The 16,296-nt window shown below is 38.2% G+C and overlaps 1 protein-coding gene across 1 annotated transcript; it reads left to right on the top strand.

The window, feature by feature from the left end:
• The first annotated feature begins 914 nt into the window (after positions 1 to 914).
• LOC110880587 (WD repeat-containing protein 87-like) lies at positions 915 to 6,165 on the top strand. The gene is made up of 2 exons (XM_022129084.1): positions 915 to 1,451; positions 5,809 to 6,165. Exons 1-2 carry the CDS (start codon positions 915 to 917, stop codon positions 6,163 to 6,165), a joined length of 894 nt encoding a protein of 297 aa, XP_021984776.1.
• Positions 6,166 to 16,296: the final 10,131 nt, after the last annotated feature.

The raw sequence follows: 16,296 nt of genomic DNA, 5'->3' as shown, positions 1-16,296 counted from the left end.
AGCTGCAAAAGCAAAGCAAGATGAGCAGTTCTTCACATCAGCAAAATGTCCGTCTTTACTACAAGGGCAGTGTACCTTTGGTGACAGTTAGTGAACCGATAAAAACTGCATACAGTGTTGAAAAGACAAAAGAATCACAGAAAAGCTCATCAAGCTACGATCCGGGATATCATTCATCGTCAACAACATCAAACTCTGAAGAACCTGAAGAAATTCTCTGCAACATCGCTTTAAAGCTGAAGAAGTCTTCAACAATGAACATCAACGCTGCTAAACAGCAAATAAGTCTTCTAGGATCAATTCTGGAATCATATGAATATCTGGTAGCTGGAAAAATTGGAAATTCCGAACTGACAAAGGAAGATTACGACCAGATCGATCCAGAAGAGATGGAACTCATTGATCTGAGATGGTGTTTGGCAAGCTGCATTTGAAGAGCTCAGCGGTTCATGGATATTACTAGGAGACAATCAATCTGTGGACCATCAACAAAGCTGGGATTCGACAAATCAAAAGTGACCTGCTTCAAATGCAAGCAAAAGGGTCATTTCAAAAGTGAATGCAGAAACGCTGTTGTTGAAGAAACCGCTAATCCGTTTAATGAAGATTACTATCAAAAGGCGATCTATCACAAGAACAGAGAGGAATCACCAAGGTTGAAACAAATTGAAGATAATCCTGAAAAGGAAAAATCAAGAGCTTGTGTTGTGATTCAAGATGATGAAGGGTTTGACTGGAGCGAATTCCTTCCAGAAGATGATCTTATTGATGTTCGGTTCACATCTCATGGCAGAATTATATCATCAAACATACATCGTGCATTTGTTGCCGAGATAAAGGAGACAAGTCGAGAAGAAATTCTGTAGGAGAAAACATACAGAGAGAGGTGTATTGCAGGATATCGGATTGAAGAAATGGAGAAAGAATATGAAGAAGCAAAGAATTATAGAAGATATGACAAGAAAAGAGAATGTTATGTCAACAGAATAGGAGAACCAGTTGTCCATCGAAAGGAAGTGGTGTTTGACGACGTTCTTGCAGTGATCCCTCTATCCGGCGAGTACTATTCAAATGTTGCGAAAGATAAACATTATGAGAAAAAGCTGGATAAAATCATCAGAGATGTCATGACAGCGAGTCTAAGACAGAGAGATGAAGAGAGGATGAAGAAGAATGTTCAAAATTTGGTGGATGATTTGAAAAAGGTTGCTGAAAAGGAGAAGGTGGAAGATGAGAAAGAAGAAGAAGGTGAAAAAGAAGAACAGAAACCAGCAGAAGAAGCTGTTACTGAAAAACAACAGAATGAAGATGATTTGAAGAAGAAAGAAGAAGCTAAGAAGAAGGTTGAAAGTTCGATTGAAAAGGATAGTGCTGGTGTTGGTAAGGATCAGAAGAAGAGTGAAGCTGATCAGACACAGATGGAAGAGAAAGCCGAAGTGCCAATCACTGAGGTAAAAACTGAATCTGAAGTCTTAAATAAAATTGTTGAACAGTGCAAGAAATGCATGGAAACGTGCAGTGCTTGTACTGAAAAGGATGAAAAATTTAGAATAAGAGATTTAGAATTCACTAAAATCGAAAAAGTTTTCAAAGAAAAATGCAAAGAAATGTTAGAAAACGAAAAGATTTTGAAAGATAATGATGAAAATCTCACACAAAAATGCAAGAATTTAGAAAAAGAAAATGAAATTTTGAAAGAAAAGGTTTCAAAAATGACAGAAGAATGTTTGCAAAAAGAAAATTCGTTTCAAGAAATGAAGAAAGAGTATGATTGAATAAAATTGGCCTATCACATTACAAAAGAGTCATATGAAGATGTGAAAAGTCAAATGAAACTTGTTCAATCCAGATTGAAATATTGTTCTGAAACAACTGACACGCTTAAGCGACATTATTCAATTAAGCAACAAGTTGTAAACTCTTATATTGAGGATGTTGCTAAGCTAAAGCGTCAAATAGCTGATTTAGAACAAGATAACAACAAGTTACATAGCTATCACGCTTCATCATATGTGCTTGAACGTATTTTCAACATAAAACTGGGTGATGATGATTCTGAGAAAAACAAGAAAGGTATTGGCTCAGAGTTTCATCAAGTTCCACCACCGGAAAAGTTCGCATTTTATGATGATGAGAAGGTCGAAAAAGCTTTCAACATGGTTGATCAATTGCCAGATAACATTGACATAACCTATTCCAAATCTGATGATTCTAGTGATTCAGAGGTGGTAGGTAAGGTCGTTGATAGTGTCTTGAAAGAAGAGTCGATTGAAACAGGTAAATCTGAATCACAGGATGAAAATGAAGGTAGTTTTCATGAAGGTTATCTAAAAAACTCAAAAACCGAGAAAAATGCGAATGATGATTCAAAAGGATTGGTTTATACCATGATTGGACCGGACAAATTATTCTCAGATTTTGAAGTCCCGATTCAGAATGTGATTTCAGAAAAGATTGATAAAGTTTTCAAGATGATTGAAATTGAAAAATCTGAGATTCCAAAGTTTTCTGGAAAGAGTCACAAAACTTTTTATAACAAACCTGGTTACGAAAAGAGAAACATGAAGGCTGGGTTGGGTTATAAAAAGAAACAAAATTGGAAAAGAAATGAAACTCCAAATTATCAGACAAAAATGAATTTTGTTCACGAAACAAGTTCCGAAGAAGAGAAAGAACTCCAATTTAGACGACAGTCTAATGAAGAGTTCTATGCTCAAAACAAAAAGCAACAACAACAGGTGAAAGATGTTTCAAAGAGAACATGTTTCAAATGTGAACAAACAGGACATCTTGCTCGCAAGTGTCTAAATCTAAAACCTGTTGGTGTTGAAACGAAAAAGAAGTCCGATGTTGTGAATCAGAAGTCAACCAAGTTTGATTCAAAGCAAACTTGGAAGCCGAAAATGTCAAAGGCTGACTCACAACAAACATGGAAACCAGTGACACCCAGATTTAGAACAACACAAAGTTGGAAAACAACAGTCGATGCAACAAAACCAAACAGTTTTGGAAACCAATAGTTGTTGTTCAAAATCAAAACACTCAAAATGAATCACATTTTTACAAGAGAAGTGCTTCAAAAGGACAAGGCAGGGTGGTTAAAACACAATCTAGTTCTGAGCAGAAAAATGATTCAATCAAAAAGGATGAAGTAAAAAATGAAAAGTTGTTTGTTCAAAACAACGACAATTTCCAAGATTGAATGAAGCTTATTGTGTTGAAATGCCTAAAGTTAAACAGACCTGGGCTAACTTGTTCAGGTAATTGAATAGTTTGAATGTGCAGGTGCTCCCAAAGACAATTGAATGTCATCTAGAGGAGTATCGGAGCAGCCTGACACGAGAGGAGAAGGCTGCTAAACCCTGCAACTGTTGAACAGGGAGTTTGTTTGATTTATGTACATAAATAAACCATATTTCAAAAACCCTAAAAATTGAAAATTTAAAAACCAAAAATATGTTTTTATTTTCTCAAAAATTTGAAAAATAAAAAATATGTTTGTTTTTAAATTTTATCAAAAATTCAAAAATTTTACAAAAATATGTTACTTGAATATGCCGAAATCCTCACGGCGGAACAAACATGATTATTTTCACAAGATTGAAAAAACGGTTTTCAAACTGTCGAATATCAATGTGTTGTAAATCATGGGGGTAATTACTGCTTTACATGGTATATTTTCTGAAAAAGAGAGCATGAGAAGCAGAAAATGGATGGCGAGACATGGCTATCTACATCGGGTTGTCAAATTTTCTTTAAATGTTTTGAATTTTAGGGGGAGTAAGAATTTCAGAAAATCCAAAAACATTTGAAAATTTGAAAAAGCCAAAAACATGATAAAATTCAAAAATGAGTTTTTGTGTAAAAAGAGGAAATGATAGTACATCAGTAGACAATCACAGTACGCTAAAGAAATGGAATGTTCAAATGTTATAAACGGTCTCACTGATGATATGCCAGTAGGTTTTTACACACTTAGTAAATTGTTTTCGAGATATAAACCTAAATATCAAATACTTACTTATCTCGTGGGGAACATCTCTCGGATATATGGGTAACCCCCGAAATCTTGGTTAAGAGATTGCCTGATTCTGAGATACTAGGTCTTTATACTGTTTGATATCTGGGGTATTATAACTGGTCTTCTGATATTGCGGAAGCAATGGCCTAGACTTCGTATAATACTTTACGCGCTTTTAAAGCTTACCATCTGCACAAAAATTGAAAAATATCGAAAGATATGAATCAATTGTAGTTGAAGAAAAGATTCCCTAAAGGGAACACACCTAAAGCCGAGCCTTCATCTCTTTGACTGAATGGAAGTTCATACCTGAGCTCTCAAGGTCTCGCACTAACCCTGATTACAGATATCAAATTGGTATACTCACCTGTAAACTGAATCTAGGGAATTTTGATACGGGAGTAAATTCTGAGGTGGGACACGCGAATAAGTTTAAGTCCTTAAAACACTAATCCGTATCTCGATTGGATTGAACTTTGTGTGAAAATTTAAGTGGATCAGTATACTGACAATCTAAGTGAATCGTTTAGAACTTAAAGTGTTTAAAGCTCAACGGTACTGGTGATTTGTCATAAACTAATATGATCCTCTGACACGAACTTAAACAAAAATATTGTCTGTAAATTTGTTTGTAAATATTTCTTTACGGCATTACATTTCAAAAAATTACAAAAAGATTTTGATCTCTACTTTATTTTCGACAATCGATGTCTGGGAAGCTGAGTTTCAAAATCTAAGTATGCTGATCGTGTTTCTGAAAATAAACAAGTTCATTAATTTGAAACTTGTAGTTTTAAAATCCAAAATCAAAAACAGTTTGTGAAATCTCCAAGGTCATTAAGTTGGACTTGGATGTTTAACTGTGAAGGATTTGGATACTTAAATTGCTAAAATCTGTTGTAAAGAGATAGGTTTCGATTTTGGATACTTAAAACTGCAAAATCTATGAAGATTGTTGATAGGGGAAGAGAATCAAGTTAATTCTGGATATATTCATATTATCATATTTTTAAAGCCAGGATCTTGATTAAAAGTGTTTGAAGAGCTAGGTCACGATTCCTGGACAATCGAAAAAGCTTTCACTGTTGAATATTCGAAATATTCCAGTTTATGCTAAGTGAGCCAGGTTTTCATTCCTGGATGTTCAAAACATTTTTACTTATAAATGTTTGAGAAAATGCAGATGTTGTACCAGACTACGATCCCGATAGCCGAGTCTAAGGGGGAGTCTGAAGACGAGCTCGACGCAAGGGGGAGCTTGTATCCGGAAAGCCAGGTGTCGATCCCAAAAGAACGGAAGCTTAACGAAAGGGGGAGCCTGAAGAAAGACTTTAACGAAAGGGGGAGTTGAAGCTGAAGATAGATCCACGGGGATTCTGTTCGAGCAAGAGGGAGTCTGTGTTGCTAAAGATAATAAAGCTTCAAGAAGACTCAGAGAGAGAGAAAGACAAGACGCTACGAGATTGACTGCGGCAATATCCAAAGGGGAGTCTGTTAGTGCGGTAATGTCTATCGCCTCCGTCAATCCAGTCCGTAGCAAGAAACTGAAGAAACCAAGTGCTTATATTGTAATATTTAGATAGAAAAGGCAAGGTGGCATTATTGTAAATAAGGAGTCTTTCCTTATAACCTTGGCCTATAAATAGAACCCTTAGGGTTAGAGATTAGAACTTTTGCCACATCTGAGACTTGGAGAGCTTGGAGCTAGAGAGAGAAAGTAGAGTGAGAAAGTGGCAAGGTGATTCAAGGTTCTTGGTACATTTTTCACATATTCAATCGAATCACAGATTATATACGGTTCTCGTGTTCGGTCCACGCGCGTGTATGGATTCCGCACGTCACACGTGTCGATACGCAATCGTTCGGAGTCGAAAACCGATCCTACACATGTTGTAAGCACAGGGACACCACAATACGATGCTATACCCTCATTTGAGAGTATGCTCAAAAGCCCTTCCCCCGGGGCAATGTCTCTTTCTACACCACTCCATTCATCCCCTATTCCACATACCATTATAACAATGTTTGAGGCTATTGACATTCAGACTCAAAACAACCCTTCTCACAAACACATTACTGAGAGTATAACTTCAACAATTGCTGTGTCTGAACCTGTTCAATTAGCTAGCCCACAAATAGTTTAGGAGGTTACACCACTTGAATTTCCCGAAATTCTCGTTGGTAGTTCAAGTGGAGCAGCTACTACAAGTGTCAAATCCACCGAGTTACATTTGGACATTAGTTTCATATCTAAGTCTCCCTTGAAGGCAACCACTGCTGTGTCTACCAAGGTAACCACTGCTGTGAGTACCAAGGTAACCACTGATGCAGAGGGAAGTCCCTAGAACCAAGAAAAAGAGGCACATGCTGCTAATGATATGGAGTATACTCCTATCACAAAAGCAGATACAACCACCTCTGGTAGGAATTCAGATAATCCTGTTAAGTTAGGTGATGAATTAAAATACAAGGATTTGATGGAGAGGATTTCCACTATTGAAACAACTGTCGGTGAAATGAAAGATCTGATGGAGCAGTTGGTGGATGCTTCCGAAAGTCAGCCTACTCATCAGCAATTATCCCAGGAGCTTTGGAATTCTGTGGAACCAACCTTAGAAACTCAAAAGGAATTAGCTGAACTTCAACATAACTTACACATGGAATTGATCAGAGTTATGGTTGAAGCAAGATACAAAGACACTCGGGCAGATATCAGGGGTATCAAAGAAGCCCTTGCAAAGTTAACTAGCACCTCCCTTGCTCCTGTGTTTGAAAAAGAGGATCAAGATGATGCCAAAAAGGGGGAGAAAGATTCTCTGAGGAAACTTGATGTTGACCCCAAAGCTAAACCAAAGGGTCAGCCAAAACAGAAGCCAAAATCTGCAAAAAACACTTCTGCAAAATCTACTGTAAAGTCTGATGCTGGAAAGAAAAAGGGAGTTGATGAAACCCTTAATAAACAGACAGTTGAAGAGATTTCAGAAAAGCAGAAGAGAAAAGACACTACAGAAAGCAATGAGATGTTTGGAAGCAGGAACAAGAGAAAAAGATGAAATGGGAAAACAAAACACAAAACATTGGTACTTCTGACAGGAGAAAATCCTTCAGAAACAATAGACCACCACTTGCCACTTGCCCTAAAAGAACAACTTCTAAAAAGCAAACCACTGTTGCAACCAAACCTAAACCTTCACCTCAAAAACCATCACCACAAAAACCACCTCAAAAGAAATAGAAAACAGCTTCATCACCACCACCATCCTCCAAAGCAACAAATGTTGATGTATCAAAAGCATTAGCAGATGTTAAGGCAACAGCTATTGAGACACCAGTGGTTTCAACAGTTGTTAGCTAAACCACTGCCACCTCCATTCATTTTGACATACCTTCACAACTACCACAAACACCCCCAAGATTTCCCTCACAATCAACCTTTCACCCAAACCACCATCTCCATCTAAAACTCCTCCTCCTCCAAAGTTTGCTTATGCTAGAAAAAGGAAGTTTGTGGTGCTTGAAGAAGAAAAAGAAATACCTGCACCAATTCCTTTATCATCATTCATTCCATCCTCATCACCAAAAACCAACCCAATCAAACAACCACCCACTGGTCACATCCCACAAATCATCCCTTTGGAAACTCAATATCCTCTAGAACTGATCATTGTTCAATCTGAAATGGAACAGTTCTACAAAATAGAGGATCCATCCAAAAGAACCTTCCCATCTTTGATTGGCTTGAAAACACCTCGAAATATAGATGACTATCTACAGTTGAAAGCCAACCAAGCTCTAAGTATTGCAAAAGAAGAGAGTAAAGGGCAAGGAGACAGGAGATACCAAAGTCTCTATCAACATGAGCTAAGTAAAGTCAGGAAACTAGAAGATTTTTCTAGAGACTTGAGTAAATCTATGTCTGAGCTACCACCAACTGCTGATCTTCAAAAGGAACTGAGGATTGATTACTTGGATATCATCATGAAAGACAAGCCCTAGAAAGCCTACAAGTATCAATTCAAAGACTGGTCTCAGGAAGCTCTCAAAGAAGAAGTAAACAGAATTGAAATGATGAATAAAGATCCTCTAATGAAGAAATTTGCACCCAACTGGAATAAATATAAGAAGGTTGATGTAGATGAGGCATTGAGGTACAAAAGAAGGAGAGTAGAGCTTGTAGCAGCTGGATATGGGACTGCTAGATCAATTGCAAGATGGTCTAAGTAGAATGTTGATGAAACCTATAGAAGGTTAGAAGAGCTCAGAAAGACAGATCCAACTATTCCTCAGAAGCTAGTGTATTCTGAAACCACTATTGATAAGCCTCAATAGACCCATGCCATACAAAAGCTGTTCTCATCCTCTACTTTACCCATTAGTGCCTTGATTCATTTAAAAAGGCAAAAGCAGATGGATGAGGAAGATGAAGTGAGGTATGCTGAACATAGAAAAGAGGCTATCAGAAATCAACTTTTATATGGACCAGAGGATCCTGCTAACCAACTTGCTGCACAGATAACTGAAACTATAAAAAAAACTGGCAAGCAGACCTCAGTCCCCAAACTCATCTCAAATAAAACTTCTCCCTAAAAAGCCATCAGATCCAAAAATACTAAAGTGGAAGTCTGGAAAAGATACCCATGTATTGACTCTGATCAGGTCTGATGGTAGTGTTGAAAAGTTGTCAAGGAAGGCTGCATATGATCTGAATGCAGGTGACCTTCAAGATTTAATGAACTTTCAACTGCACAGGGATGAAGAAGACATAGATTCTCTGGATTTTGAACTCCAATTCAAAGGTCAAATCCGGGACCTGTTGATGAGGGAATAAAAGATCAGAATAATGAAGAGTTTTGACATCATCTGTTCTAAGGAGAGATTGTTGGCTCATGTGATCCATCCTAAAGAACAAATGATACAAAGCCAAAACTGGTTCTGCAACAACTGATCCTAATAACAGTGCTTTGAACTCCTTTTCCCTCCAATGGCAGTGGCATACAACATCTGATGATTCCTAAAGACCTTTGTTCACTAAAGTCTGTTACACACAAAGGTCTGCTGCTATACAAAGTCTGTTGAAGACCAATCAACTGTTGAAGTCAATGAACTTCTGTCAAAGGCCTGATCAACCTTTATAAAAAGCACTACTCAATCTTCATCAGTGGTTGAGCCCATCAGTGGATAACTTCATCAACAGTTGTTTAGTCAGTGTCTGTAATCATCAGTGTTTAGAGGTTATTAAGATTGTTAGCTGTCACAGTCTAAGTGATGTCAGCAAAGATGCCACAGTGTTTAGGATTGTACTATAAATAGACAGTGCATGTACTGTTCTATTAGCTCTTTGTAGGGATGAGCACGGTACCGAACCGATACCGATCCCGAAAATCCCGAAAATCCCAATCCCAATATTCATGAAAAGTTGGTTCCGAATACCGTACCAAAAATACCGGTACGGTACCGGTTTTTCGGTATAATACTGGTTGATACCGAAATCTTAAATTGATATATTGGCACCAAAATCATCAACCAGCTCTATCTCCCACTTTGGATACCAAGATTTGCAAAAAAGTTAGTCATATACATTATAGAATACTAGAAATTTGAAGAACATGGTTAGGGAAATAAACATGTAATCATACTGTGTAAGTGTGTATATACTAGAATGTGATTAAATATTACTAGTCTTGTTGTGCTCATCCCTTATAATACATGGGTAGCTATAGATTTCATGGGTAGTGACACAATTGTATCAATAGTTATATAGTAGCTATAGATTTCATTGATCTTTACAACATTGTATCAACAATGGGACTGATGATTGCCTTAAGTTTTTCTAATCAGTTTCAAAATGAATCCAAAATAGCAAGACCGATGGTGCTTATTTGCTTATAGATCCTTGGTTCTTATTAGTTTGAGAATCATTGTATAGGAATGGAAGTTGAATCACTGAATCAACATCCTTAATCAACGCATCCGTTAAGTGCCATACGAATTTCAAAACAAGCTTTTACCATACGAATTACAGTTCACCACCCTACTTGAATTATGGGTGGGAAATAGGTAGTGGGAAATCGGTACTAATTCAGTATTACCGAAAAATACTGGTACCAATCCCGAAAATCCCGATCCCGAAAAAATGGTAAAACGTAATACCGATACTAAATACAACCGGTATGGTATCGGTATCTGGTACCACATGCTCATCCCTAGCTCTTTGCACACACTTACATTTTGTACAAACTAACATTCTGAGCTCAGGCTGAGGGGAGAAAGTGTTCATGCATACGTTGAATATATATTTTGTAATGAAATCATTCGACACAAAGTATATATGATGAAAGCTTTTATTTCCTTTTTTGTTTTATAAAGTTTTTCATTCATTCCGCTACAAATTATTCCTCTGTTTATCTTCTTTCATTGTTCATCTTATAAAAATAACACAAACAAGTAAACTCAGATCCTAACAACTGGTGATCGAGGTGTTGGTGGAGGTAGTAGTCAATCTAGTCGTCTCGTTGGTGATCGAGGTGTTGGTGGAGGTAGTAGTCAATCTAGTCGTCTAGCTGGTGATGATGTGTCTATTGTTCATTCTCCCATTGAGGGTGGTGATGATGTCGAGTCTACATTTCATGTTGGTCCTGCAAGACGAGGATGCACTTCCCAAGTCCAAGTACCGGAACCAATCAACCGCGAGTGGATTTATATTAAAGATGGGGAGTAAGTCATATATATTAATATTGTTTCTTTATGTACATTTTAAAGTGTTACTAATTTCATTTTGATTTGTTGCTTTCATTTTGTAGATTTAGTAATCAAGGGACGTTTACTTGGATTATTGGAATTATTTTAAGGGCTTTGTGGTCTGGTCCATGGGACGTCTACTCGGATTAATTAATAAAGCCACCCTTGGGGGGCGCCACCCCCTTAAAATTTTGAGTAAAGTACAATTTTCTTTTCTGGGGTTTACATCTACTTACACGTCCGGTCGCAATCAGGTCCCTCTCACTAACTAACCATTTGTAAATCAGTGAAAAGACCAAAATATCCCCATATCTTTAGTTACAATTTACGTCCCTGACGTATAAGTTATATATTCCTTCCATGTTCAAAAATGTTTCCTAATCTAGTAACTGACCATTGTTTATCATTAATTAATGAGCAAATAAGAAGTAAATAGTAGTTAGTAAAGCCTGTATTAAAACATCTAAGTAGAATTGCACTATGTTTTACCTTTAGAACTCGGAAGGTTTGACGTACATAATTTGAAATGGGTTGTGCTATTAGAATGTAATTTGGGTTTTAATTTTACAAGTTGAATTGGGATTGACATTTGCAATTGCAACTGACTTGTAGTTAGAGAAGTAGTTGCAGAACTCAAAGTGCCTTCAATTACTCACAAGTTTGACCATCTATTCTGGTCAAACAGGTCATCGCTACCAAACTTAAGTTATAAGCCATGGCTGCCAACTTGAACTGCCTTCAATTACAAACAGGTTTGAGCATTGTATCATCCCTATTTATTACTCTCCTAAATCCTACAAATCCCTGAACAAACTAAGGCCTTAATTATAACAGCCTTGACTTATTCCCTGGTCAAATGCATCGTCAAGTTATAACCAATGCGTACCATACAACCCTTAGTATAAGTCTTATAACCAAAGTGTATCATCCTTGATTAAAATTCACCTAAATCCTACAAATCCTTGATCAAGAAAAGGTCTTGATAATCACAGCCTTGACTTATTCCCTGGTCAAATCCATGTTGAAGTTATAAGCCACACAACCCTTTTTATAAGTTTTGTAACCAAACTCACATTATGCATAACTCTCCTAAATACTATAAATTTCTGATCATGTTAAGGTGTTATAACCAAATTGTATAATCCCTTACGGGTAAATGAACATGTTTATCTATTTTCCTATACATTTCATTCCAATCTCCAAACAAATCACTGGTAAAAAAATAGGCATTCAAAACAAGCACACAATTCAATAGACATTCAACAATAAGCAAAGTTAAATAAGGATCATCGTTAAAGATCATTAGCCCTACTACATTGTTGCATACTACATTCTCTTGTACCAAAACATGGGTTACCCCCGATCATTAATCCAACATTCCCAAAAGTTGATCAACCAAAGTAACCCGCTTTAACTATTATAGGCCAAACTGATCATCAACGACAAAAAAAAAAAAAAAAAACCCAAAAATGACTAGGTCCAAACTTAGCAACATCAATAGTTATAGTTAGGCTATTAGATATGCATTGTATATGTACAGGAAAAGCAGCCGAAAGCCTTCACAGGCGATGAGCGAAATAGAGCTCCACTCGAAACCCCCTCCCGGTCCTCATCAAGACCATGTACTCGATCCTAATGTGCCGGCTTGTCACCTGGACCTTGAATCCCACTAGAATTGCAAGAAAAAGAAAGCACATTTTAGGTATTGATCACGAACAAGACACGAATCGAATGACCAAATGACACTTTCAATACATAATTAAGACAATGTGGTACCTATAACGTGGAATGTGATAAAAAAACATTGTATTGTCTCATCGTTGACCTGATTGATGATGCTCGGAGCTCATAGTGGACAAAAATGTGTAATCGCCGGTGGGGTTTTCACTTCGAGAGGGTTTTGGGGGATGAGGGGATAGGATTGTGGCTTACATCATAAGTTAAAAGATTAAATATGTAGGCACCTTTTTCAGATTTGGGGGAATGGCACTTTTACCCTCCGCGTCGTTAACTAAATGAACAGTCAACAAACGGTCATTAGTGGGAGGGACTTGATTGCAACAAATCGATAACCACAGGGACCGAAGTGTTGAATTTTGAAAAATAGGGACTGAATGTCTAAGTGGGTGTAAAACCCAGGGTTGTAAATTTTACTTTATTCTAAAATTTTTATTAGTGTGTTATTCAAACCAAAATCTCGATTGTCGTCTTAAAATAATGGTTAAATCCTCATAAAGTAAATCCTGCCCGCCACTGTTTAAAATGGAAAATAGCTCTAACAAACTAGTTCGCTCCATTTCGGGTTTGAAACCACCAACCGCTAGCTGTATGGGTAGTCTTGGCTCTCATGTAATTCCCAAATTCTTAGAATTTAGGAATTTTTTATTAAAATTTATGCGGTAACATCAAAGAATAATTTCAACGTACATACACTTTTTTAACGGCTACTTTCATTAAGAAAAACCTAACAAGGCGCTAGGAGCCAACAACAAGAAAACCAACAAACATTACAATAGGCGCTTGACCAACTCCGACCAAATCAAATCCTTATATGGGGACCTATTTTAATCTGAAAAAAATTGCACGACTTGATTTCTTCTACCGACCTTTCCACATTCAGAACTACGGAAGAAAAGACCCGTTCGTTTCTTACCTTTTGTCACACCTCGACCGATGGCGGAAACATCAGAGTGAGACGAAAACGAGATTGCAAAAAGACTTCATAACACTAACACTAATTGTGACAAGCATTTAATAAACAAATTTCATTTCATTGCTAACATCAAGTACAATGTTCGAAATAGAATTACAACAAGTATGAAACAAAATAAAATACAACAGGTTCTAGCTCAATGCTTTCCGACTCATTCAATATATTATCCCTTTTCCATTTCAACTTCCAATTAGTAGCCCCATTTGTGACCTCAAAACAGTCTGTGACCATCTGTGATTTATCTTTTTCAAGAGAGAAAAGGGCTGGAAAAGTCTTTCGCATAGGGTGTGCGGGTAACCACGGGTCAAGCCAAAACCTTATTTTACTACCCCTTCCCACTTCGCTTTTTAAAAATTCCCCAAACTTTCATTAGAACTTGGCAAGAAATTCTCTAGTTTGCAATCGTACTCCAAGTACCTGTAATGCTTTTAGAGTATGGAAGAACTGACCAAGAACGATTTATGCTATGTATAGATACCACCACTCTCCTCTATAATGCATTTGACTCATTTTTAAATCTCCACCATCACTTTGTGAGAAGACCAATGTTTGCGTCTCTAAGCGGGGTAAGACCCAACCCACCCGCATCGATTGGTGTTGTTATTTTCTTCCAACTTACCCAATTGTTTGGTTAATCATTGTGCTTGTTCTGATTTCAAGTTACATGACAACATTGACATTACTGTTAACAGTTGAACAATTTGAAATAGCATCAAAAGCGGGGATTGTGGATGGCACTTTCTTTGGATGATTGATTGTCAACAATACGGATTTTACAGGTTCTATGAAAATGTCATATACCTCATATGATGACTATGCTGAGGCGTTAACAAAAGGTGGAAAACACGAAGGTGCAGATGCCATTGTTGATGAGGTTCCATATATCAAGATGTTTCTTGGCAAGTACTCTAATGGCAACTACGCCATGGTCTCATCTGAACCGGTAACTTCTGGATTTAGTTCGTTGCGAAGCTCTTCCAACATAGAACACTGTTGGTGCATATTTCGTACGTTTGCCACTGTGCGAATAGTTAGATAGAGTGTGTGTTGAATATTCTATAGAATATAGAAAGTTGGATAGGTTTTGATATTGTAAAGGTCCATCCGGATCGGATGGCAATCCGATCGGATGGACGCATGGTAGGTGATGTCTATAAATAGGGGGTTGGGGCTCCCATTTGGATAAGCTTTTAGGTCCCAGAGGGGAAATGCTGTCCAACTGGTCTCGCGGTGCTGTAAACGTTTGAATAATCAATAGAGACCAGATTGAAATTGACTGCTCGGTGTTGTATTCTGTTTCTACTCCTTTCTTAGTCGTAATAATCACACCGAACACGTCGTTTCGGGACCGAGGCTCCATCATACTCTCCGGATCCTAGAATCACAAACACAAACCCGCAAATAAATATATGAAATCTCCTTCGTTTCTCATATTTATTTCTAGTCCAAAAATAGAAAATTTCTTTATCGTGCCCAAAGGGGGCATCTGTTACTGAAAAAAGTGGGATTACGGATATGCGAGTAGACTGTTCACCTGTTGGAGATGCCGAGATACGTTGCTTTGGCCTCTCCTATGTCCGTCATCGAAGGGGTTGCCCAATAGTGACCGGAGCATCCCTTCTTTCCGAACACGAGGGGGTTGATGCGGTGCACCCAGTTGTGCTGGAAAATGGTCTGGCTTTGTTTCAAGACTTAGTTATTTTGAACACCGGCATACTCCATACTCCGGCATACTCCATACTCCTGTAGAAGTGACTTAGTTGTTTCTAAGGTCTAGGTTTTCTCAAAGGCGCTGGTCATTATCATCCGGTGTGGTCAAACGCCTTAAGGACGGAAGCCAAACCTCCACTGGAATCATTGCTTATATGTCGTACGTTAGACTGAACAACGTTTCACTGTTACCAGACTTAGACTTTGGCATAGTTCGATGGCCCAGAGGACTGTTGGCAATTTATCCACCCAACATCTGCCTTCTCGATCGAGGCGTTTCTTGATTCTATCTAACAAACTCCTATTGGCTCTTTCCACTTGGTCGTTGTCCTGAGGGTGGGCCACTGAGGTGAAAATTTGGTGTATGTCAAGCTCTTTACACCAATCCTGGATTGTCTTGCCAGCAAACTGCGTTCCATTGTCGCTGACTAGGTATAATGGTAAACCGAAACATCAAACTATGTGTTCCCATAAGAACTTCTTGACATTGTCTGCCGTAATTATTGCCATAGGTTTAGCCTTGACCTTTCCAGGAGCCATTGGAAAAAGGGCCTACGATATCGACCACCCATTTCAGGAAAGGCCATGCAGCGGTTACTGGTATCATGTTGTTCTTGGGGAGCAAGGTTTGCGATGCATAGCATTGACAACACATGCATTTGCGTAGACTGCATCCTCATGCATTCCGGGCCAATAGTACCGACATTGGTTATCTTTGCCACTACCGAACGGGGACCAGAGTGAATACCACATTTCTTTAACCAGGTATTCTGCCTCTGTGGGGGAAACACAGCGCAATAGCGGGCCCAAGTATGACTTCCGATACAATGCTCCCCCCTTCGGTTCATATTGTAAGGCCTTTGCCTGTACCTTCCTTGATTCACCCTTGGACGCCAGTAATTCTCCGTTTGTTAAGTATTTAACCAGAGGTGTCATCTAGCATTCCTCCACAGCGCCCATAGCGGATACTTCTCCAGGCGCGTATGCAGCGTCTCTACTCTCACTTCATGTTCCATTCCTGATGTGGCCAATTTGCTGAGCGCATCGGCTATCTGATTTTTACCCCTATGAACGTGTGTTAAGCTTACGCTATTAAACAGGGCGAGCAGGCTTT

Source organism: Helianthus annuus, chromosome 6, assembly GCF_002127325.2.
Source record: "Helianthus annuus cultivar XRQ/B chromosome 6, HanXRQr2.0-SUNRISE, whole genome shotgun sequence".
Classification (NCBI taxonomy): Eukaryota; Viridiplantae; Streptophyta; class Magnoliopsida; order Asterales; family Asteraceae; genus Helianthus; species Helianthus annuus.
The sequence above is the reverse complement of the archived record's forward strand: the minus strand, read 5'-3'. Positions and strand labels throughout refer to the sequence as shown.

Coding starts and splice junctions, on each gene's coding strand:
- LOC110880587 (XM_022129084.1), top strand. CDS start 915: ATGGAGAAAGAATATGAAGAAGCAAAGAATTATAGAAGATATGACAAG. Junction 1,452..5,808: donor CCGAAGTGCCAATCACTGAG/GTAAAAACTGAA, acceptor ATCGAATCACAG/ATTATATACGGTTCTCGTGT.